We start from the raw sequence: 23084 nt of genomic DNA, 5'->3' as shown, positions 1-23084 counted from the left end.
GTCATATTTCTGTCAGCACTGAATATAAGTCAAAACAGCTCAGCATACTGTAAATATAGAAAAATTAAAAATGTTAGAACACACTTAAAAACTGGTCTTGTTGGAGCATATTCCCTTCTTGCTGCTTAGTGATTAGTGACTTGTAATACATTCTCCTACTGTAGCATTCCTGTGTATGCTTGCCAGTTTTGTAGACGTGTTGGGGCTGACAACATTTGGTTTAGACCTTCAGCTGAGTGTAATTTTAAATATTAATTTCTAAAGTAAATTCTATTGAGGAGGCCTAGGTGACTGAGTGAAAAAATGAATCACGTTTCACATTTATGTACAATTGTCATGCAGTTATTACCACTGATCCAAAATGCTTTTTATTATGTCAGTTTAATTTTTCCTCTATCATTTTGGGTCTTTGACATTTTGACAGTGTTGACTGAGATATTTTTTATTAATATGTTTCTTTTTTCAACTGTAATTTCAAAAACTCATCCACCATCATGTGTGAGCGAGTTCATTGTTGAGCAGCCATAAATGTCTTGTGAAGAATCTTCAGAGATGCATAAATGTGTGGTCATGTGTACTAGAAAGTGTAATAATCTTCATGTGGATCTAAAGCTTGTTCTGTAAGAACAAATGTATATTGACATCTTTAATGTGTGTTGACTTCTCTTAAATATGGCAAATGGTGCTTGCTCTAAGGATGGGACGAAGAATATAGGTACCTTTTCCCACACTTCTAACCTGTATTTAAAAAAGCAGTGATGATATGGATATTTATATGAAAGAACATCTTTAGTCCTGCATATGGTCCCTGAAAACTTTCCCTGTCTCACGTGCCTTCTTCTTACTTCAACTTCAGTTTGAGCTTGTGTATGTTACTAAATTCTGTTGTCACTGCTTGAAACAAACACTCTTAACTATTTTCTTCTTTCTGGAACCTTTAGTCTGGAATCCAAGCTGCTGCCTGCTTTCATTAGAAAGTTGAATAGTTTTACTTAAAATTTATTGAAGGTTATTTGGCATCCTTTGTACGATAAACTTTAGCTTTTCTAGTTCCAATTTTCAGTTGTCTACAGTGATGCAGTGGTTCTTGAAGAAGTAATGTTTGTACTAGGCTGGAATGGCGAATAAAGGTTTCTAATGACTGGGTGTGGATTTGGTCCACCTTACTGAAGACTTTTCCTGTCCTGCCAGCCCATGGTGGCTTTATCTAACTGCTCCCAGGAGGAGATGACACCTTAGAACATCTCTTGTGTGAAAGTGTGGAGTACACAGGCAAGATTCACTGTCAGGACAGACTTTCAGAAGGACTCCATCATATACAAGGACCTAAGAGTCCACGTTCTCTGGCTTGCAGATCTTGCTCTGAAAAATTTTGTCAGTTCTTACTCAGGGAAACTAGGTGAGAGTTTCTGTCTGCCACCCAGAATAAAACTTTTGGCCAAGGTTATAGGGCAGGTGCACAAGTCAAGGGTAAAACAGAGTTTTACCAAGGGGAGTGTTGAAGAGTGAAAAACAGTTAAGAGCCATAATAAATCTTTCCCTTCCCTCAGCTTCCCATAAGAACAGCAAGGAGTTTGTTAAAATTTTTGGGAAGTGCTATTTTCTGTCAACTTTGGCCCTTTCTGCTTTAATGGCATGTCCATACTACATTGTAGTACCTCTCAAAAGGTAATGATAACATCATGTTGCTGCCATGAGAGGAAATTCCAATGGGAAGTAAAATAATTGAGGAAGCATGTTATAAAGCCTGTTTTAGAACAGCTGTGAAATTGTGCTCAAAAACTGAGTTTCATGCGGCTGAAACTTGCCTAAGTCCTTGTGCCTACTGTTTCCCATCACATGCATGCCTTTGAGGGCCTAGATTTAGCTGATTAGAAACACAAAGCATGAATCCAAAAGAGAATTTAGTTTATGTGAATCTGGGTCTATGACAAGAACCAGTAACCTTCAGACTCTGCAGCCAAATGTATTAGAGATGAGGAGTGAAGCAGTTTGAAAATCTTACTGTTCTGGACAGATGCTGCTCAGAGATGGTAAAATATTTCAGGATTGCAAGATCTTTTGAGAAGGCATTGCATCTGGGAAAAAAACAGCTGCCATCACAGTAGAGATAATCACATACATTAGTAGCATGGAAAGACAGTTTTTACTGTAGAGAGCTTGCAGTCTAAACAATGCAGACTGAATATTGCAGTTCTACATTGGTAAGCAAGCTGACAGTTTGGCTGATGCTCTCCTAAGATGGCAAGCATTTCAGACAGGTGGCCTTTTTGTAGAAAGGGGATTTTGGCCCTGCACTGTAAACTGATTTCTCTGCAGCTATCAGTTGTTCAAAAGCCCCATGTAGAAGTTACACTTTTGATGAGTGGCTTTATTAATGAGGGTTTTTGAGTTAGCATGCTGCTCTACATTTTACTAGAAGAAAAACTGAGAAGACAGCTTGCTTTTAGAACTTGTGTTGTGCTTCACAATTCCCATAACAAGTTAAGCGACAAGTTAAGATCTCTGGTAATGTAATGAGGCCAGCTTGTTCATGCTACCTAATGACCATAATGTTTGTCATAAATTGGTTTCCAAAGGGAGGCCAAAATTTCCTTTCTTTTCTTTCCTTTTTTCCCCCCATCTGATCACAGCAATTTTTGGGAAGTGCTTATTAAAAAGTATTGACCGCTTCAATAAGGAAACTATCACACATTTTCAAAATGAATATTAATGGAATGCTTTTATATTTGTGTAGCTACAGCTCCTTCTATTCATGTGTGGGATGCAATGAACAAGCAGACGCTGTCGGTACTGCGGTGCTACCATTCCAAGGGCGTTTGCTCAGTCAGTTTCAGTGCCACTGGCAAGCTGCTGCTGTCCGTAGGGCTGGATCCCGAACATACCATTACCATTTGGAAGTGGCAGGAAGGTAGGAAAGAGACTGGTTTTGTAGAAGCTGTTTACATTGTTAGAGATATGTTGGCTTGAGTCAAAAGCAATTGTAACATTAAAGCATCAGCTGATTAAAAATTATTACAATAAATGTGCTCTATGCTCTTTACAACAAAATCTAAAATAGATATGTTTATCCATTCTAGTGACTGCTAAATAAATCTCTGTTGAAACTATTGCATAAAGAGCAAGATAGTTCACTGATTTCCAGAAAGAATAATGTAAGGTTTTGGGTTTTTTTAAACTGTCATCATTATTATTATTTTATTCTACTCTTAAGACTGATTACCAACTAGGTTTATCATACTCCTAAAATTATTCCACAAAGCTGCAAAGTGCAGAAATGGGGTGCCAGGACAACTCCTCTATGTATATAGTTGGTGCCTTAAGCTATGCTACATGTTTTCAGATCAGCTTTGATCTGTATTCCTGATTTAGGCTAAAGACATTTGAGTTTTTGTCCTTGTCTCCTTTGTGACTGGCAAAGCCATGCCCAGATTATGGATCTGATTCTCTAGTCTTAGAGGTTTGCTTCCTCTCTCTTTGGGTATTGTTGTTGATCAACTAATAACTCTCAAAATTCTAAAAATCAGCTATTAAGTTAGTAAAAAGTGATCTTTCACAGCTTGTCTGATAGATCCTGTGGGGATTGATGCAATGTCAGATGTTTATTTATACAATCTTAGGTAAGATGAAGGGTGTGTGGTCAGAATATGCCTGTATTCATCTTAAGGGTTGATACATACTCAGAATGGCAGCTAAGGAGCCGAAATGAGGAATCTTCATATGGATCAAAATTATTTTAACATTTTTAAACCAGAAATGTGTATTTTTCTCAGCAAATTCAAAATGTCATTTTATTTCTGCCAGGTGCCAAAATTGCCAGCCGAGCTGGTCATAACCAGCGTATATTTGTAGCAGAATTCAGGCCGGATTCAGATACACAGTTTGTTTCTGTGGGAGTAAAACATGTGAGGTTCTGGACACTGGCTGGAAGAGCTCTCCTCAGTAAAAAAGGGCTGCTGAGCTCCATAGAAGATGCCCGCATGCAGACAATGCTTTCTGTAGCTTTTGGAGCGGTATGTACTTCAACAAACCACCTGAAAATGCATAAAAACAACCTTTTTTTACCCTTCTGCCTTTATTCAGTTCAGTGAGACTTTTATAACCTGCTGATGAGTATATCAGTTGTTTTATTAAACTCAGTTTAGTATTCCTAATACTCACCTGCTAGTTAGAGCTAGTACCAGCTTTCTTTAGAACAGAAAGGACAAAACTATGTGTTTATGTTTTCTGGACAAAAAATATAGATATTTTGAACTGACAACACACTGCCTGTTATTTAATCCAGGTAAAACAAAACTGAGTCCAGACTGCAGGAACCAAAGAGTAGAAATGAGGCTGATTTATGCCCACCTGGGGGCATAAAGATTGTTTTGTAATCTGTATGTGCTACTGCTCATGAGTGATCAGAGAGCAGTGTTGTTCTGGAGAATTCATTAATGTTGGACATCCTTAGACAACTGCATTAGGGGTTTATTTTGCTTTGGGGGTTTTTGTACATGTGCAGGCCATCTTGCTAAGTTCCACAGAGCTGCTGGGTCTGGAGTTGCTCTGCTTGGGCAGTACTCATATTTTCAGCTGGACAGAAAGCCACAGATACCTTTTGTGAAGTGGTCCTTTGCTTTGATTGCCTGCATTTCTGTTGTTTGCCTACCTTCCTGTTTGGTCCAGACTGAATTTACAGCAATTTTGATTTTTGAAACTCTAAGTGGGCTATGGGTTCCTTTTTTTCTACACTATCTCTTTTACACAGTGGTGTCCGCCTGATTTAGATGAAGGTCTTACAGGAAACCAAGATATTTTCCAAATGATAACTGTTATTGATATGCAGCCCAGGCATTTGTCAAGGGTTTGGGAAACCTCTGTAAACTTTCTTACGAAGAGACAAGTTCTTAGTGTGAGAATCAGGCTGCATGGCCTGAAGTTTGCTATGAGGTTTGAGGATGCAGAGCTTTCAGGGGTTTTGTGAAAAACTGCAAACTAAATAAAACCAAACATGGTGTGTTCTCCACACTTCTGTAGGCAGCAGTTCTGGGAGTGCTCTGCTTGATTTTGTCTCAGAAGGAGCTGGTTCAGCTCCCCCTAAACAGAGGTTGGAAACAGTTGTGCTGGGAGGATGATCTGAGGTTCTGCTCTCAATTTCATTTCCAGTCCTCTTTTACTTTATTAGAGCCCCACACATGCACCCTTAAAAAAAAAAGATGTAGAGCATCAACCACTTCAATCAAAGAAAGTGTTTGTGCCACATGTGTACTGATACTCTTGAAACATGAGAGCACTACACGTGATACTGAATTTGAGGATTCATCTAAGTTACTAAACCAGTTTTGCTCAATAACTAGTTCCTGTTGGAATCCTAATAAATAGCCCTTTAATTTCAGAGGTAATTAAATTTATTTTTATTACCTTTCAAGAGCAGGAAGCAGAAGTAGAGAACAGGCAGCTTTTCATTTCAAGTTAAGTCAACCTGTTTTCTTCCTGAACTAAAGGTTACTGTAATCATGTAAATATCTTTGCCTAACCACAAAAATTACTGCAAGCATAATATATACAGCAAGAGGGTGCAAATTGCCTAATTGTGTAGAATGTCAGTACTTTTTTGCCACATGTTGCACACCTGATAGGCTGAAAGCATAGATAACCATATGACTGAAGCTTAAGTCATTATATTTTTTCTTGCAAAAAGAAATTTTCTTCAAGCTACAAGAAAGCATCTTTCAGACTTCAAGAAGGAATATAGTAGCTCATTATTTTGTCCCTAGAGGTCCTTATTGTCTCTTCCACAGTTTTTTCTTCTGCAACAGCAAATAAAAGCAATTTCACCTCTAAATGCAAATGGTGTTTGTTTCTGAATGTTTATCTTTCTACCTTACTCAGAATCAGATGATGAGTATATTTTTCCCCTTTTCAGAATAACTTGACATTTACAGGTACTATCAGTGGAGATGTTTGTGTTTGGAAAGATCATGTGTTGATACGAATTGTGGCCAAAGCTCACAACGGACCTGTTTTCACAATGTATACCACACTGAGAGATGGTTTGATTGTTACAGGAGGCAAAGAAAGGCCGTGAGTCATGTTTTTTCTTTTTTTTCTGCATGCACATGTACTCCTGAAAAATGGTTTGGATTCATCCCACTAACACTAGTTGAAATATTAAAGGTAGAAGAACAGTCCCTTTCAGATCCCTGACAGGTGTTAAGAGCAGCTACCACCTCCAAAGTGCAGGTAGCCCCATATGAGCTTCAACCAGCTACGTTTCCCATTGATTATAAGAGAAAGCATTTAGTCTGAAATTTAGAATCATTGAATGCTTAGGGTTGGAAGGGGCCTTATAGATTTTCTAGCTCCAATACCCATTTAGCTTTAAACACTAAGAGGTTACCGAGTCCTTGTGGGTTACTTCTCACTGAAGATGTACTGAAGTTTTTAACCCAAGTAATTTGTACAGTTGTGATTGAATACATGAATGATAAATTTTATAGCAGTATGATATACAACTTCTTTCAAAGGAAAGAACTTAGTTATGAGGCAAGCTGTCTTCTCTCAAATCTAAGGTTCAGCAAGTTTCCTTGTTTCTGGGGTTTGAAGCAAAATATCTCCTCCAGCATTTTAATATTTTTGGTGCCTTCCTCATGATATGAAAATGCTTCAGATGCAATACAGTCCATCTGATGACATGATAGGGCCCCATTTTGCAGGACACAAGCCCCTTATCTTTTCAGACCCAGCTGAAAACTAACTTACTTCTGTGATTAGAATATTTCCTTCTGCTATTTCTAAATGTTGTTTTTATTTTATTTGGAGGATGTTCTCTCTATCACTTAGTTTCAGAGGCTCTTAATAATTAGTATTTTACCTGAAACAAATAGTAATTAATAACAGTAAGAACCCAGAATTCATCTCCCGTGGGAAAATGAAGTATTGACAGTATGTAAAGAAAATTTTCATTTAGGAAGACTGCATGTTTTTTCTGCCTTAGTTGCAGTTCACCAGCCTGTTTTGGTAAAATCTTCTTGTTGAGTATGATGATCAATCATATGTCAAAACAGTGCTAGTGGGAAGCAAGGAATATACTATTGCAAGGAGTATCAATTCATTACAGTTCTTTTAATACTACTACTACTACTACTACTACTACTACTGCAAATCAGTAATTGTGATTAAACATTCTGAAGTTATTTTAAAGATTATTTAGTAATCAAAGCTGTAACACAAGCACTCGATATTATGGAATATTGTATTTTTGTTTCTGCTAGGGGAGATTGAAGCCAGATAAGACGTGTCACAACTCAACTAGAAATGCCAGATTTACCACTGTTTCAATAGACATTATCTTCTTTTTAGATTTTTTTATTTTATTTTGATGTGTTCTGTACTGAAATACCAGGTTTTTTTGCAAGTGGGAAGGAAATACTTAGTGTTTTCATAATTAATACCTATTAGTTGTGTGATTTTTCTGCTGTATCTATGTAATTTATTTTACAGCAGTGAAAATAGTGACATTTCACAAAGGTGAAATTCTTCTGTCATTTATTTCACAAAGTAAAATATATACCTTTTCTGTTTCTCTTAGCTATAATTTGAAAATCTCTGCCTGATTATTAAGATTGTGGTTTGCATGCTTAACTGTTCTTTCGACTACATAAATTCCCTCAGACCTACTCATTCAGACTAAGCTCAGCAGCATCCATCTTTCAACTTGTTCTGTAAAGCAGAACAGTGAGGACTTGGAATCAGTTTGTCTTGCTGCACCGTGAGGCTCAGCATAGTAACATCAACTGTTCAGTCAAATTGAATCTTTTACAATTTAAAGCATACGAAAATGCCTCATTTGCAGTGCAGTTCATTAAATAATGTAGTTCTTTCATCCATCCATTCATTCATCCATCAGCTGTTATACTTGTTTTTCCTGATGTCTTCATAGTTCAAAGGAAGGAGGAGCAGTTAAGCTCTGGGACCAGGAGCTGAAACGATGTCGTGCCTTCAGACTGGAGACAGGACAAATGACAGACTGTGTTCGCTCTGTTTGCAGAGGCAAGGTAAACAAAGCTGCTGGTCTGTAAAATAAAGCCTATCATTTGTGGGTTGATCTCTCTAGATATCAGATAAATCAGTTCTGCTTTCTCTTATAGCTAGTATTTTAAATTAAAGGCTAAGCTTTAAGTGTCTAGACTGATACTGTGGCAGAAAAACATCTACTTTGTGAGGTCTCAGTCTTTCTTAGGATAATATTCCATATGTCTTTTTATTAAAGACTAATTAAGGATTCCTTTTCTATTTTCTTTTCGCACTTCAGATATCAAATATCAACTCAGCCAGCATCATGATATCTACAGAGCTTTGTACTTTAATAAGTCAGAGGAGTTAAAAAAATAAATTCTCTTTGATAATTTAATAACTTGACTTAAGCAAACTTTCTGGACAGAACTATAGCTCTAGATGATGTTTTAATTACTGTTCATCATGAGAGGCTAATGTATTTTATCAGAGCTAATTATTTCACTATTGTTCAAGGGGAAAATTCTCGTTGGGACAAGAAATGCTGAAATAATTGAAGTTGGAGAGAAAAATGCTGCATGTAACATTCTAATTAACGGTCATATGGATGGACCCATCTGGGGCCTAGCAACACATCCATCCAGAGATTTTTTCCTTTCTGCTGCAGAAGATGGCACAGTAAGACTCTGGGATATTACTGAAAAGGTAGGTGTTGGAGAATACTTGTTTAGGAAAAAAAAAGACTTGTGATGGTGTTGCAGACTTGAAACTTGTTTTTTATTGTATTCTGAAAATAATCCATCTGATGATATTAGCACGTTAACAAAATGTTAGCAAAAGATGCTTTTAAAATACGGACAAATAGTAACAGTTACTGTTCTGGGTTTTTATTTCTTCACAGAAGATGCTGAACAAAGTCAGCTTAGGACACGCAGCTCGTACAGTTTGTTACAGCCCAGAAGGTGATATGGTAGCTATTGGCATGAAAAATGGAGAATTTATTATCCTGCTTGTGACCTCTTTAAAAATTTGGGGGAAAAAAAGGGACAGAAGATCAGCAATTCAAGATATCAGGTCAGAAAATATAATTTGTGGTCTACTGTAGTATGCTAAAAAGCTCTAATATTTTGTTTTTTAAAAATACAATTCTGTGTTCTGAGGAATATTGCAATGATATTTCAGAGAGCTGGAACCAATGAGTGAATTGTGGCATTTGTGGTACCAGGAGTGAAAGGAGGTATATGAAGATGAGAGAGAGCATTGGTCAGAGCACCTGGTGGTGCGGGCAGCGGTGCGGGTGGTGCTCGCCGGGAGTGGCTGGGAGTGGCACTGTCTGACAGGGTGGTGGCAGCAGTGCCCTGGGTGGGTTTGCCAGCGACACCTGAGTGTGCTGGGAAAGATAATGGAAATGCCAGCTTGTCAGTTTGCTGTTGGTTGTGTTTGTTAGAAAGGAGTTAGAAGTAAAATTTTGGTTCCGTTTCCTGAGTGGAGGAACAGACTGTTTCTTCTGTGAGATAAACTGGTCATAATCAGCCAAGAAAAGTTTTGGAGAGCAAAGCGTGATGAGAGAGAAATATAAGCCAAGAGAGACCTTGCAGGAGAGCTCTGCTAGGAGTTAGGGGGTGGCTGGAGTTTGGAAGCTGTCCCAAGGTATGTCTCTGAGAGAATAAAATAAAGAAACTTCTCTAGTAACACAGAAGTGGCTGTGAGGGATTTGTTCAGCTCAGGAAGCTACTGAGTTTCAAGACTGTAATGGAAAACTAGAAGAAAGAAACCAGTGTGCAAAAGATACATTAGGCAAATGTCAGGTTTCATTTACTGCTTTTTATTGAGTACATGTCATCTAGGAATTCTGGCTTCTCTTCAGTTACAGCACAGTTTTCGAGTTTTTAACCTTGTTAGTATAGGATCAGGGAGTCAGTGTCATCAGGGGGATGTCACAAATTGTTAGACCATGAGATGGTCATGAAATCAGATAATGGACAGAATTATTCAAGACATGTTCCCAGTTCACTTATATCTGTAACCTGTATCAAAATTATTGCCACCTTCTGCCAGACATGCATTTCCTGAAAAATTAATTTCAAAAATTATTTTGCTTAGCAGACTAAATACTCTACCTCCCTCCTGGATAGCAGATTCCTGAAATGGAAATTTCTGTACTTCTCAAATATTTCAATCTGTTGTAAGTGCCAACCTGTGCTCATGAAACCCTTTTATCTGTTCAGGTTTAGCCCAGACTCTCGGTACCTAGCAGTTGGTTCCAGTGAGAATGCAGTGGATTTTTATGATCTGACTTTGGGTCCTACACTAAATCGAATCAGCTATTGCAAAGATATCCCAAGTTTTGTGATCCAGATGGACTTCTCTGCTGATAGCTCTTATCTCCAGGTATCAGTCATTAATTGTTCAACTCCAACTTAATTAATGAATCCAATTAATTGTCCAACTGAATGGAAAACATACTCATGACAGTATTCTCCTTTGACAACTCCTAAATTTTGTAACTAAGTGTTGGATTATGTTGCTGTCATTAGACTTCCTTTGTTGTAAGTGGATGCCTTTAGTTTTGAATAGTTTTCCTGGAGATCAAATGCAGAAAATAAGCAAAGAAAGGTGAGATATTTCAAGCCTCCTGTGATGTGTCTCCCTGCCTTTTTACTTCTGATGCTGATGGGCTATCTTAAAAGAGGAGGGAGTACAGTCTGTCATTCTGCAGGGCCTGGGAGCCCAAGGATTCTTCATCTCTCTTATCAGCAGGGTGGCATTACATGTCTTTTTAATGCTAGACTTTGTGGAGCAGCACCAAAATTATGGTGTTGAAACTTCCAACTATAGGAGGGCTTTAGACATTTCTTAAAATAAAAATAATGTAAATATTATATGCTTTCTATATTTTATCTGCATCTGAGAGGCGAAATAAGCTTATCTCATTATCAAATCAATATTTACAGCCCAAGAGGAGCACATTTGTGTCAATTTTAAGCACAGGAATTTATTTTGCCTTATTTGTATATATTCACTCACTAACACATATGTGTAGAATGTGAGTTGTTTCAGTTATTTTTTACTAATTAGACATTTAAATGTTAAGATTTCTTATGCTTTCTCACTATTGCTTTATGCTTGTATATATTTGAGAATTTTCAACTCACTAAGTTTTCTTAATAGCTGTTACTTTATGGAGTAAAAAGTAGCTGTCACAAAAAAGCCTTTCAAAGCCCTCTGGAATTATACTTTCATCTTTTGAAACAAGTTAATGTATTCTCTGTGGTCACCTCAAAGGTCTCTACGGGGTCTTACAAAAGGCAAGTGTACGAAGTGCCTTCAGGAAAGCAGCTTGTGGACCAGGCTGTGATTGACAGGATAACATGGGCTACTTGGACAAGGTAAATGATTCACCTATTTACACCTGTTAAAACACCTGCAACTTCCAGGAGAAGCAACTCCCACTTAAAAGCATATTTAATCCCTTCAGTCAGGTATTTTCTTTTAAAACACCCATCTGCTCTGGCAGCAGCTCCCCTAAATGCAGCACAACAAAAGGCAGCACAGAGCAGACTCCCTCTGTACACAGAGGCTGTTTGAGCTGTAAGGAATCTGATAAAAACCCATCCCTCACATGTGTCCTGGTGCTCACTGGCTATCTCTGGGTGCTTTGATACAACTCTATCAGCCTCACTATTTGTTTCATTGCACTCTGCAAATTACCTGGAATAGTTCACTGTTTTTTTTCAGAATAGTGATGAGAGTACAGGGTCAGTTAAAACAGATCAATACACGACTAAGGTAATTCAAGTTTATTTACAGTACCACACTAATGGTGTCTGTATAAGTTGCTATTAACATTTGCATATTAGAAGGCATGCAAAAGTACTTTTAAATACCTTAATGTTTATTTCTTTCAAGATATTACATGACATATAATACCATATTTTATTTTTATTTTGCAGTTAAATAATTTGTTTTCTATTCTGTGAAAATCTGATTTTCTGTGCCCTTTTTCAGTCTCCGTTGCCTGCTTTTAATTATTGTCCTCTAATTATCACCCTCAGACAAAAATTGAGAATAAATATGTTTTTCCACATTAGAACCAATTTAAACAATAAGAACCCTGACTATTTGCTGAAATATGCAACTAAAATTATACTAAATTTTATATATATAAATTTTATATATAACTAAATTTTAGAGGGCTCTGCAAGCCTCATTTTGATAGATTTCTGGTTTTTGTTTAGGTAATCAATTTTTGTCACCTTTTTGAGACAAAAACAAGAAATTGGTCCTTCCTGATTCAATTCAGTATGTCTGATGTAAATCATGCCTTTTTGCATGTAGTGTACTGTGCCCTGAATTGGGGGGAAAGAATCACAGAAAAATTCCCAAATCATTGACTTATTAACAAATTATAAACTTCTTGGTTTTTTGCCTTCCTGGAAGTATGCATATGCCTTGCAATCAGAGCTGAGTAAAAGCCCCTTTTACAAGGCTTTGCAAAAGCATTTTTCTGGACTCTTAAAATAATTATGTTTTCAGGGCAGGGCAATTTTTCTCTCTCCGATTATAATTAAGAATCTTCATTGGACTCAGAGAAACTTTTCTTTCGATTGATATGAAAACTCTACAGAAGCAACAGAATATAATTATATGCAGTAGAGAATATACATTTTTTTTATTTTCCAAAAGCTGAAGCTTATTCATCTCAGGCTTATGCCATGGTGTTCTATTTCTAATTGTCCTTTCTTTATTCTTTTTTTTCTTTTTTTTCCTTTTTTTTTTTTTTTGCAAATGCCTCACTAGAAAATAGTAGTACTATTGATTTCACCTCTGGTACTCTCACATTGCCATGGGCCACATTATTTTTGGGAATTATATCACTGAATCAGTTTCAGGGGCAATTATGGAATGATTCAAAAATTAATTACAGAATAAAAGCTATATAAGGTATGCATGTGTGAGAATAAAATGTAAACATTGCATTTTTATAGAAGCAGTTAGAATATGAGATCTGCTTCCTATTTCCTGACTCTTGTTTTTGCAGTGTTCTTCAAAATAATTTCTTGATCTTCTGTTTCAGTGTTCTAGGGGATGAAGTAATTGGAATCTGGTCCAGGCATGCTGAAAAAGCTGACGTGAACTGTGCTTGTGTCTCTCACTCGGGAATCAATCTTGTAACAGGCGATGATTTTGGCATGGTCAAACTGTTTGACTTCCCATGTCCTGAAAAATTTGTAAGAACATGTTTTTGCATGGTTACAACCACAAGCACTGTTGATATTAGGATCTTGTCTTGTTTCTCTAGAAAGCATATGGTGGAAATATTTTCTTCTCTAAATTTGTAGCTTTTTAATAGCTCCTTATCTCTGTAGTCTCACACGCAAGTTCCACATCAGAGTTTCCCTACCATTTTGTGCAAGAGCCCTTGCTATAACCTCTTGTAGGTGTTGATATTGTCTGCCAGTCTGCTTTAGCATAGTGCCTGCCTAATGAAAATCTCAAAGGCCCTAATAATTTCTCTGATCCATTTGCCAGATGAGGAAGATAGCTGGTGATTTTAGTCTCATCTGTGTATCTGCATGGATGAAGAGTTTACAGATTTTTCACTAACATTGTTAAATTGTTTTACTGGTTTTTATACTTTTAATTTAAAATGTTTTTTTAATTTATTTTCACTGTTAATTTTCAAGATTTGAGACTGTACAGGGTAAACAGCTCACACAATTGCAATGAAAATGTTTTGTTTTCAGAGTGAGGAACTTTACACAAAACTTGGAAGCTAGTCATGTGACAAGATGTATTTAATATTATTGTGTTAGCTTGAGCATTCTTTCCAATTTGCAAGTTCTCTCTTACTGGCTGACAATTTAATCTGCACTGCAGCTCAATTGTAGTTCTCCTTCATGAGATCTTTCACATTTTATAACCTATATAACTTCTGGGCATTATAAATATGTGATGCAATAAAAAGGCAGATAAAAAAACATGCACGCTTTTTTTGATTTAGGAGGTTACAGAATATTTAGACTCTCTCATACTGTTGTTGTTTGGGGTTTTTTTCAGGCAAAACACAAAAGATTTTTAGGTCACTCTGCCCACTTAACTAATATTCGATTCACAAGTGGAGACAGATACGTGGTCAGTGCCGGAGGGGACGACTGCAGGTAGGTGTCCTTGTCATTGCTGTCAGGGTCTACACACCACTGGACATGGGCAGTCCATAGCAGTGTAAAGCTCAAGCTCAGGCTTTTATGTGTGTGCTTGCTTTCCTGTTCGTACATAGAGAAGAAGATGTTTGTGACAAAATAATATCCCAAATGTTAATGTGAACAGCTGATATTTAATAAGTTAAAATATTCACATGAATATCCAGAACATCGTAATTTCAATGGGAATTTATTTTGGCTGTGTTAGCCATTTCTTTTAACAGCTTTGTATAGCAGTTATAACAGTCTTCTATAGCTCATATTTAATATCTTTTTTGAAAACACAGCTTATTTGTTTGGAAGTGTGTGCATATGCCTCATTGAGAGAGACATGGAGACTTGCAAAGAGGAAACTGCATGAAGTACCAGGCATGAAATACCCAGGATTGCGATGTGACATTCTACTGTGCCCTGCATGCGTAAGAAATGACCCAAGACACAGAGCAATCTGTCTCTGAAAGACCTGGAGTCTGCCAGAAGGATGGACTGTCACAAACACACTGAGGCTGCTAGGTTTGCTTCAGTGTCAGATAATCTGGGTTTGTATTCCACTCACTGCCAGATGTTGAAAACAAAATATGTGGATGAAAGGAAAAAGTGAATTGTTAATCAATGTACAGTTTCACTGCAAGTTCTTGGGGTTTTAATCAAGGGATGCTATTTCTGACCTAGTGCTGTACATTGATCTATTTTCAGCATGAATGTTTTTCCTTTAAGTTTTGAGGTCTAAATAGCATAGATTAAAAGAGTATTCCATATTTTATTACTGAGAGAGACCATATATTAAGTCTTAAATAGATAGTATTTTAATAAAGGTTTAATTATTATAATGGAAATTATATTTCTATGGCTGGTCAAAAGGAAACATCATATCTGATGAAGCAGAAAATAATAGAGTTGATTCCTTATGACTGAAATATTTCTGTATTTAGAGGCCTGGGTCACAGTCATGTCTGGTGAAAGCCGTTGGATATGCATGATCTTCATGGCTAATTTAGTGTTTTTGTTGCACTTAAACATTAAATTAGTTCTATGAGCAAAAATAGATTTGCTCACTTTGCGAGTGCCTTGCCCACTACTTAAAAGTCTAACTCCAATTTTTGCCTTGTGAATAAAAGTATTCTCAGTGGAAGAGAGATTATTGCTGTGTTACTTGACTGGGCTCTCTTGATTGTGAGCCTCTGCTGGAAATGAGGACCAGGGTGAGGATTTTGTAGTCTTCTTGTCGATAAAGTTTGGGATGTCAGCAGTGGCAAAAATAGAATTTCAGAGCAATATGAATTGATTTTATTTTCTCAGCATCATAGGGGAGATTCAGAGAGAACTTTCCGAGCACTATATTTTATACATTTGAACTTTTTAATAGAGCTAGGACTAGCTGGGACATGTCTCTATTCAGATTTCTCTTCTGATTGTAAAAAATGTCCAGTCATCTGCTTCTTTGAATGGACCTGCTGTCACCTCGAACATTTATTCTATCCTGCAACATAACTGCGATTCTAAGTTGGAAAAACATTTCAGTGATAATAAAATCCTGAACAAAGCTGTGCTTTGGGTACAAGTGAGGAAGATTTCATCAGCTGTTTGTCTAAATCATGTCCTAGAGAAGCATTAAAGACAGTAATGCTGTAATATAGCATGCAATATAGCAGGGATCAAAAATCACTAATTATCAGCTCTGCTCTCATTGTGGCATTCTGCTGGGAACAGAAAGATTTCTTTCTGTGTAAGCCAGCATTGCTTTGACAGTGACACTTGTGTCGGTCAGTCAAGAGGCTTTGATATTTTTCATCTCTTGCATTTTCTTATGCCAGATGAAAAATAAATAAACCTCATCTCTTCTTGTAATCATCTTGTGTGCGTGTTGGTTACAGAGGGAATGGGAGGGCTTGCAGGTAGAAGAGAAGGACGAGAAAAGTTACAGAGCCAAACTTTTGTGCTCTCCTTCTCTCCTTGTTTTGTGGTATACAAAACTAGTTATGCAACTGTCCTAGGTAACACATTTTATATATCGAAGTATAACAAATATTTATTTTAAAGAAGTTGATGAACTAGACAGTTATCAGGTTTCTCAGCATGATGGTTCTCAGCAAAGTCTTGCCAGTCATGCAGCTGCTATTCTACTGGAGTAAAAGCTCTGAGGATTTGGTTGTGAGTGTACAGGGAGAAGATCTTGCCAGTAATGTTTTTGAATTTAGGGGAATTGCATATGAGAGTTGTGATTAGACCTGATGTGTCTCATAGCCTTGTTTCCTGCCTGTCTGTTGTACATGAAAATGAGTCTCTGGTGTTTATATCTTCTCTTTACCAGAGAAATGGTTTGCAGTGTGCTCTTTTATGGCTGTGATTCGAATCCCTTATTAAACACATCTGTGCAGGACTTTTGGACTTGAAGTAAGATTTGTCCTGCCTCTATTTTAAAGTTGCCTTTCATTGGATCAAGATGGATGACTGTTAAGAACTCACTCATAGTCTGTCCTACTCAGACTGCCAGATTAAAGTCCATATTTTTCTGTCTCTGAGTTTCCCCGACAAAATCCTAGGCTGTGCAAGCTCTTCCATAGGCCTTCACCCAGTGAAGGAGGTATGTGGATCAAGAGGGTTTATTCCTCAAATCCCTGTCACTGATCCTCTTCTCCTCCCTCCTCCTATCCCCTTCATTAATGCTGTGCCTCTCCACTGATGATTTGTCCATTGGTGCTTTTCCCCTGAGGAATCCCAAAGGCCACACCAGAGCTGAAGAATGAGCAAAAGAGGGGCAGGAGGGACAGGGCTGAGGGCTGCAGCCTCCAGGGCTCCCTGCTTCTGCACTCTCTTCCAAACCTCACTGCTACTGTAAAGGGCTGGGATGGGAGCTGGAAGCTTAAACTGACAGTGTTGTTCCTCCTCTTGCAGCTTGTATTGGTAGCCAGTGTTTTCACTGGTGAAACTGCTCTGTGCTTTGCCAGGTAAAATGGGGGCAGCCGGCTGGGAATGATCACAAATGTTGAGGAGAAGAGTGAGCAGAGCATCAGCTGCAGGTTGGAACATAATGTAGCTGTGATTCTCTGCTGAAGTGAAGAGCTGGCTGTCAGCATGGTCCGAGCTGGCAGCTCGATGGTGTTTTTGGTCTTTTTGTCTGTGATGGTGCTTGCTACTGTGCCTCATTTGCTGTTTACATTAAATGCTACTGTAGTAACTTGCTAATTGTTGCCACCCATGCTTGAAGCATGTTTACATGGGAACTGATAGGCAGTGGGAGCTCGAGGCTGGAAGCTCCACAGAGAAGTCAGAGGATGACAGAACCCTGTAGGATAGGTCAGGAAGAAGCTGGAATGTGGAGGGACTAGTGACAGCCTTTCATCTGGAAGCATCAGAGAGAACTGAGAGCAGGAGGGCTTTGCCTGAAGCTGGAGAAAACCTCTTCTGGGGTTATACATCACCAGGGAAGGGGAGGCAAAAGTTCTTTGAATATTTTAATCACTCATAGTGGATGATTTTTTACTGTAGCTCATCTTTTTGGTTAACAGCAAACATACATCTTTGGGATCTTTAGTCAGCAATATTTTTGCTAATAAAAGAAATTAACTAGAGAACTGAGTATAAATAAAATAACACTTCACTTAATAAAATAAATATGCCTTTGAAAGCTAATAAGCATAATTAGAAAAAAGAGAATAAGGAAAATCCAGCTCCTAGGAGTAAGGAAATATAAAAAATAAACATATTTAAAACTGAAAGTTGCCATAGTGCAGGAACTGAAGAACACAGTTGGGAATTAGGCCAGAGAGAGCAAATTAGCCAAATATGTAGAATCATTTAGTCTTGATTTTTTTTTTCTTTTTTTTTTTAATCTCAAGGAGGCAGTCAGTATATATGACTTATTATTTTGCTAGGGAAAGCAAGAAATGCTGTGAAACTAAAGGATAGGACTTCAGAAAATTAAGGGTGTTTTATCACTTGATGACAGCTGAGGAAAAGTGCACATTCAGAGCAACTCCTGGCTTTGCTCTGTATCAGGATTTCGGTGTTAGCAAGATTCATTTCAGCAGAACTGAACTTTCTATCAGGTTAATGCTGACCTGGAATTGTGCCATCAGAAAGCAGGTCCCCTACAGGTGAGACATCTTCTCAGTCTAAAACAAGACCAACACAAAGGACTTCAGTATGAAGAGCAGGACTTGGATAGCATTCAGGAGAGACTTAGTTTAAAACCATGATCCAGTTCTCTCTGCTGCTGCCTGAACCACCTCAGCCCCGCTGTCTGAGCTGCCAGTTTGCCAAGAGACCCAGGGCCCTTGAGGCGCCCAAGCACCAGCCGTGCTGCACCTCCTCTGCCTCGGGATCCCGCCCAGAGCCCGGCCTGGATGGGCTGGGCAAGTGTAAGAGTGTCACAAGCAAAGGATCTTGTCTTCAAATACAGCATTTAATTAGGCAAGGTGACATGTTCCCTGTTTCATTATCAGTGTCAGAGATGTGACCAGCCTTAATCCTGAAAGTGTTTTTTTTAAAAAATTATTTTAAAATAAGCTATAGACAGATGTCTTCTTGTCAATGTCTTGGACAAAGTGGAGCATCCTATAGACTCTGCAGAAGGAAGTAAGACTGCAAATCACAAAATGAATTGCCACATCAGTGATGTAAACACCCCTAGTTGCATTGCATTTGTGTGCTGTTTTGTTCTAATTGTTGGTTTTTTTTGCTTCCTTGCAGTCTGCTCTGTTTTTCTAAAATTGTTAGCAGCATTTGATTTCTGCTCATGTGGACAGATCCATGTGCTTGCCAAAGCCTGCTGTCATTCTTCATACCACTCATTGTTGGGTGATACCAAGCCCATTTATGTTGTTGGCCCTGGCTTCTGCTCTTCCCTTAACTTTGACTTCAGGCTTGAACTCTGCATACCTCCTTTTAGAAATAAAAATAGAATAGTTTTAGGTGTCTAATATGCATAAAAGTCACAATAGATTTCCTTGCCAAAATAATTTACATCTGAGAAGTACTAGGTGGTTTCTCAGTCTTTGATGCTAGAACAGGTAAACACCATCCTTTTCCAGTTTACTGTCAGCAAACCAATCAAAACCTTGATACCTTGATCTGCTTTTTTTTTAACTGTGAGATCAGCAATCCAACCCATTCACTACTTCTTTGGAAAGGAAGAGGGAAAATAAAGCATGGAACATGTGTTCCCTTCTCCATCCGTCTGTTTAAAACAAAACAACAAAAGGTGTAAGGTCTTAGCATGATGACAGCAGGCAATTCTTCTAATTTCCATAACTGCCTCTTCCTTTTGGAATTAAGGAACATAGGGCAGAGGAAGCAGTAACAGGAAAACAGTAAACAAACACGGATGAAAGGCAGAAGAAAGGGAAGTAGAGAAAGCAACACTCAAAAATAAGCAAAGATGAAAGAACTGACATGAGTGGTGGTGAGTGGCAAACATCTTGTTTCAAGTGGGAAACATTCAGTGGCTGCTTGGGAAGTGTAAGGACTGCCGAGCAGCACAGTGCTCGAGGAAAGGCTGCAGGCAACTTTGGTTGCTCTGTTTTTGGGAAGATGCAGCCACTCCCACTCACTGCTGTCTCCACTTCCATAGCTGTAGGGCATTTGTTTAGAGCTGAGGTGCAGCAGCAAGCAGCAGGCTGCAGTGGATGCAGTGGAACAGAGAAAGTGCTGTAAAGACAAAGTGCTCTGCTGTACTGAGAGCTCAGGCAAGTGTTTAAGGATGTATTTTAAAAGGCTACTTATCTATCCAACTAAACCAAATGTGGATTGTTTTAATAGGCCTCTTCTGAAAATTTTCTTCAAACAGAAAATAATAAACCAAAGAAATATTATACTTCAGAAAACTCTTCTTAACCAAGCTGTTGCAATTACTGCGTCTTGTTTCTTTCCTATTCAGCAGTTCTTGATTCTCTTCCCAGGCATTCACAACATTTAAGATGACAGACATGAAAGCTGCGGGCTCTATTACATTTAACTTGAGGTGTGACAGCAAGAGTAACCTGCAGAAGGTGGTTCAGATCCTACTTGAGCCAAATTTTCTTTCAGCAGTTCCATGCCATGGGCATTCAAATACATAGGAAATCAGGTGAATGTAATTAGACCAAACGAATACATCTGAGCAGAAATAAATCAGTACCAAGTTCTTGATTTTTTCCCATAGTAAACCATTACTAACAAGGAAATAATTATGGTAAACTTTGTGTAGAAAACAATCCAAACTCATTATGGGTGCTAGTTAGACAACTGGACTTTTACTTGTAGCAACTCTTTGTAAGAAATACAGAATTTGTGCATGAATAGCTGGACTGATCCTTCTCTACCTGCTAAAGGGCAGTTGAGTTTGGGACATGAGAGACAGGATGTTCCTATTGCTTGGGACATTTGGATTTCTCTTCCATAAGCCAAAATAGGTGTTTCCTTAGTTTCTGTTGCTGTTTGTGGGATACCTTCAAGAGCCTACAAAGTGATTTTGCCCTTAGCACCACATATGTTACTTAGTTTGGGCACAGATATCATGTGAGAGCATATTGGAAAACAGAAAGAAACCGAAACCAACGAACACCAAATGTTTTTTGTTTTTTAATGATATCCCCTGAAGTATTGTCATGTTTGTTCCAGTGATGTGAAGATCTGTGTGACTGCACTGTTTGCAAAGGAAAGCAAGCTCTAGCTATTTAACTACTAAGTGGCCCTCACAAAGTGGGTGTTTTAACCAGAGGATTAAGGCCAGCTGTGCTTTACCAGTTTTCTAAGATGAAGGGATAATTGCCACTGTCCCATTGTGTGTGGTGCTGCAGAGCTCATAAAGGTGGTGCTGCCTTCAGCTTCTCTCAGTGGGGCTGAGGCAGAAGACAAGGCCATAAGGACAAAAGAGCAAATAATTGCAACGCTTTGGTGGGTTCTGAAAAAGGGCTGTAGTGGAGGGGTATTTTAGTTTCAGTCCTCTGCAGGACTGTAAGCCCTTAGGGAAAACAGAAAGACATGTTCATGTAATACCCTCCATTATTCCTTCATTAGCTTTGGCTGTTACTACTCTTCCTCCTTCCCACAGAAACCCCTATCCCAGGTCTCCCCTCCCAGCCACCAAATAAGTTTATTTTTCCAATGTACTGCTTGAGAGGGCAAACTTTAACCACAGCTTTGCTGTTACTGTGGTCATATGTAATGCAGCCAATCCCAAGCATTCTGTTGCTGAAAATAATTTTTCTATTAACCTAGTTGCAAATTCTCAAGATGGGGGAAAAAGGGGAGGATCTTTCCATGCAATGGAGCTGGAAGTGGTACTGCCATAACACCATGATTTTTTCAACCACCAGTGGCACCCAGGACATGTGCTACACTGTATTCTTTTGGAATCCAGTAAATATCCTTTCTAAAGGAACTCCAGGCATGAACACAGACAAACGTTGCATGAAATAAAAATGGTTTCCTGTACTTTTCCTGTGAAATGTTGGTGCTGTTGGGTAGTACTTTATACACTTCTGGTCTGTTTTTCCTTTTCTTGCTACTATGTACCCTGGTGTTGTGGTTTCAGGTGAAAAATAGCTTGATTTTTTTTTTGAGCAGTATCTGTTAATTAGCTTCATTTCTACTTCTTAGTTCAGTTATGGGTATACAGCATAAAGTAATGGAAAAGCTGCATTACTGATTTATGGAGCAAGTTAAGGCATTTTTAATGTAAAATTCCATATTAGAATACACTCAAGCCTAAAATCATAACTTGAAAATGTAACAAAATAAATGCATTAGAACCATTTCCTTTTTTAAAAAAATGCACTTCTAGCTTTGCAGCTTGGTTTGTTCACTGTTTATAGCAGAGGAAAAGCTTTTCTCACACTGAACACTGTGCAGTTGGTGACAGCCCAGCACAGCAGTGGAAATGCAGCAGTGGAGATGGCCCTGGTCTTCTGCTGCCCTTACAAATTCTTGTCTCCTCATCTCACATGGAAAACAGCTTCATGGTGGCAGCTATTTCGGCAAGGGACAGCTAATGAAGGCATAGGGAAATTCTGTAGAAAAATAATGTTCTTTGCAGTCTTTCATCTGGAAACCCATTCCAGCAGTGCTCTGTACAACACCAGAGCACATCCTCTTCTCTCCAGTCCCTGTCAGGTCACCTTCCAAAAATATTTTACTGTAGTTCTTTAAGCTTAAAATGCAGTTGTCTGTTCAGATTTGTTGTTTCATTATGGAGTGTGTCAGATAATCCCTCTTGCTTTAACAAGAAAAAAAAAAAAAAAAGAAAAAAAAGGTATTTTAAACTAGTCCAAAGGTATGGTCATGTATTACTGTATTAAGGATCATGGGTTTAAGTGTACTCCATTTTGGTTTCCATCATGAACACCTAATTTCTGTAACAATGTTTATGTATGTTTATTTAAAGTATATATATATATATAAATATATATAAATTAAATGTCAGATTTTTGCATTAAGATTTTTTTAAATTTGAATATGAACTTTGAGTACTTTATTTAAAAAAAAAATTAAAATACTTTTCCTGGAGTGTTAAGTTTCGGAATTCAAAACTATATTTGTCAAATTTAAGTTCAAAATATGTAGCTATCATTGTTTTCTGATATTGAATGTAAATATTTGTAAAAAGAAATTCTTTTGTATATTTTTGTGAAAATGTAGTTCCCCAAAATATAGAAAAGATTTAATAAAAAAGTGTATTTATGTTACTGTTCAACACTTTTCATCATTTTAATATCACTTAACCAGACTTATGGGCACGTGTGTGCATTATTTTTTTGCCATGTAAGTCACAGGAACCGTCTTAAGAAGGCCACAGTGGGTCCAGTAGGAAAAAAGAATTCCTTAGAAGGAAGTACCGCTGAACTTTCTTTCTTCTTGGTATAAATGGAGATACCCCAGAGTATCTATTTCCAAGTGTAGTGG

The 23084-nt window shown here is 37.9% G+C and overlaps 1 protein-coding gene across 1 annotated transcript in view; it reads left to right on the top strand.

Moving 5' to 3' along the window:
- The window catches only part of EML5 (EMAP like 5), a 109007-nt gene extending 90375 nt beyond the window's left edge, over window positions 1-18632 (top strand). The window contains exons 34-44 of the mRNA XM_005520204.3: window positions 2738-2911; window positions 3805-4013; window positions 5909-6066; window positions 7925-8039; window positions 8515-8703; window positions 8900-9072; window positions 10227-10389; window positions 11284-11387; window positions 13076-13229; window positions 14059-14159; window positions 14489-18632. Of these exons, the coding sequence (XP_005520261.1) occupies window positions 2738-2911; window positions 3805-4013; window positions 5909-6066; window positions 7925-8039; window positions 8515-8703; window positions 8900-9072; window positions 10227-10389; window positions 11284-11387; window positions 13076-13229; window positions 14059-14159; window positions 14489-14525 (1577 nt within the window). The 3' untranslated portion in view covers window positions 14526-18632. The remainder of the gene's footprint in view (window positions 1-2737; window positions 2912-3804; window positions 4014-5908; window positions 6067-7924; window positions 8040-8514; window positions 8704-8899; window positions 9073-10226; window positions 10390-11283; window positions 11388-13075; window positions 13230-14058; window positions 14160-14488) is intronic.
- Window positions 18633-23084: the final 4452 nt, after the last annotated feature.

This window comes from Pseudopodoces humilis, chromosome 7 (assembly GCF_049639895.1).
Source record: "Pseudopodoces humilis isolate 2021_Gansu_Grassland_sample_001 chromosome 7, ASM4963989v1, whole genome shotgun sequence".
Classification (NCBI taxonomy): Eukaryota; Metazoa; Chordata; class Aves; order Passeriformes; family Paridae; genus Pseudopodoces; species Pseudopodoces humilis.
Note: the sequence above shows the minus strand (reverse complement) of the source record. Positions and strands in the feature narration are given on the sequence as shown.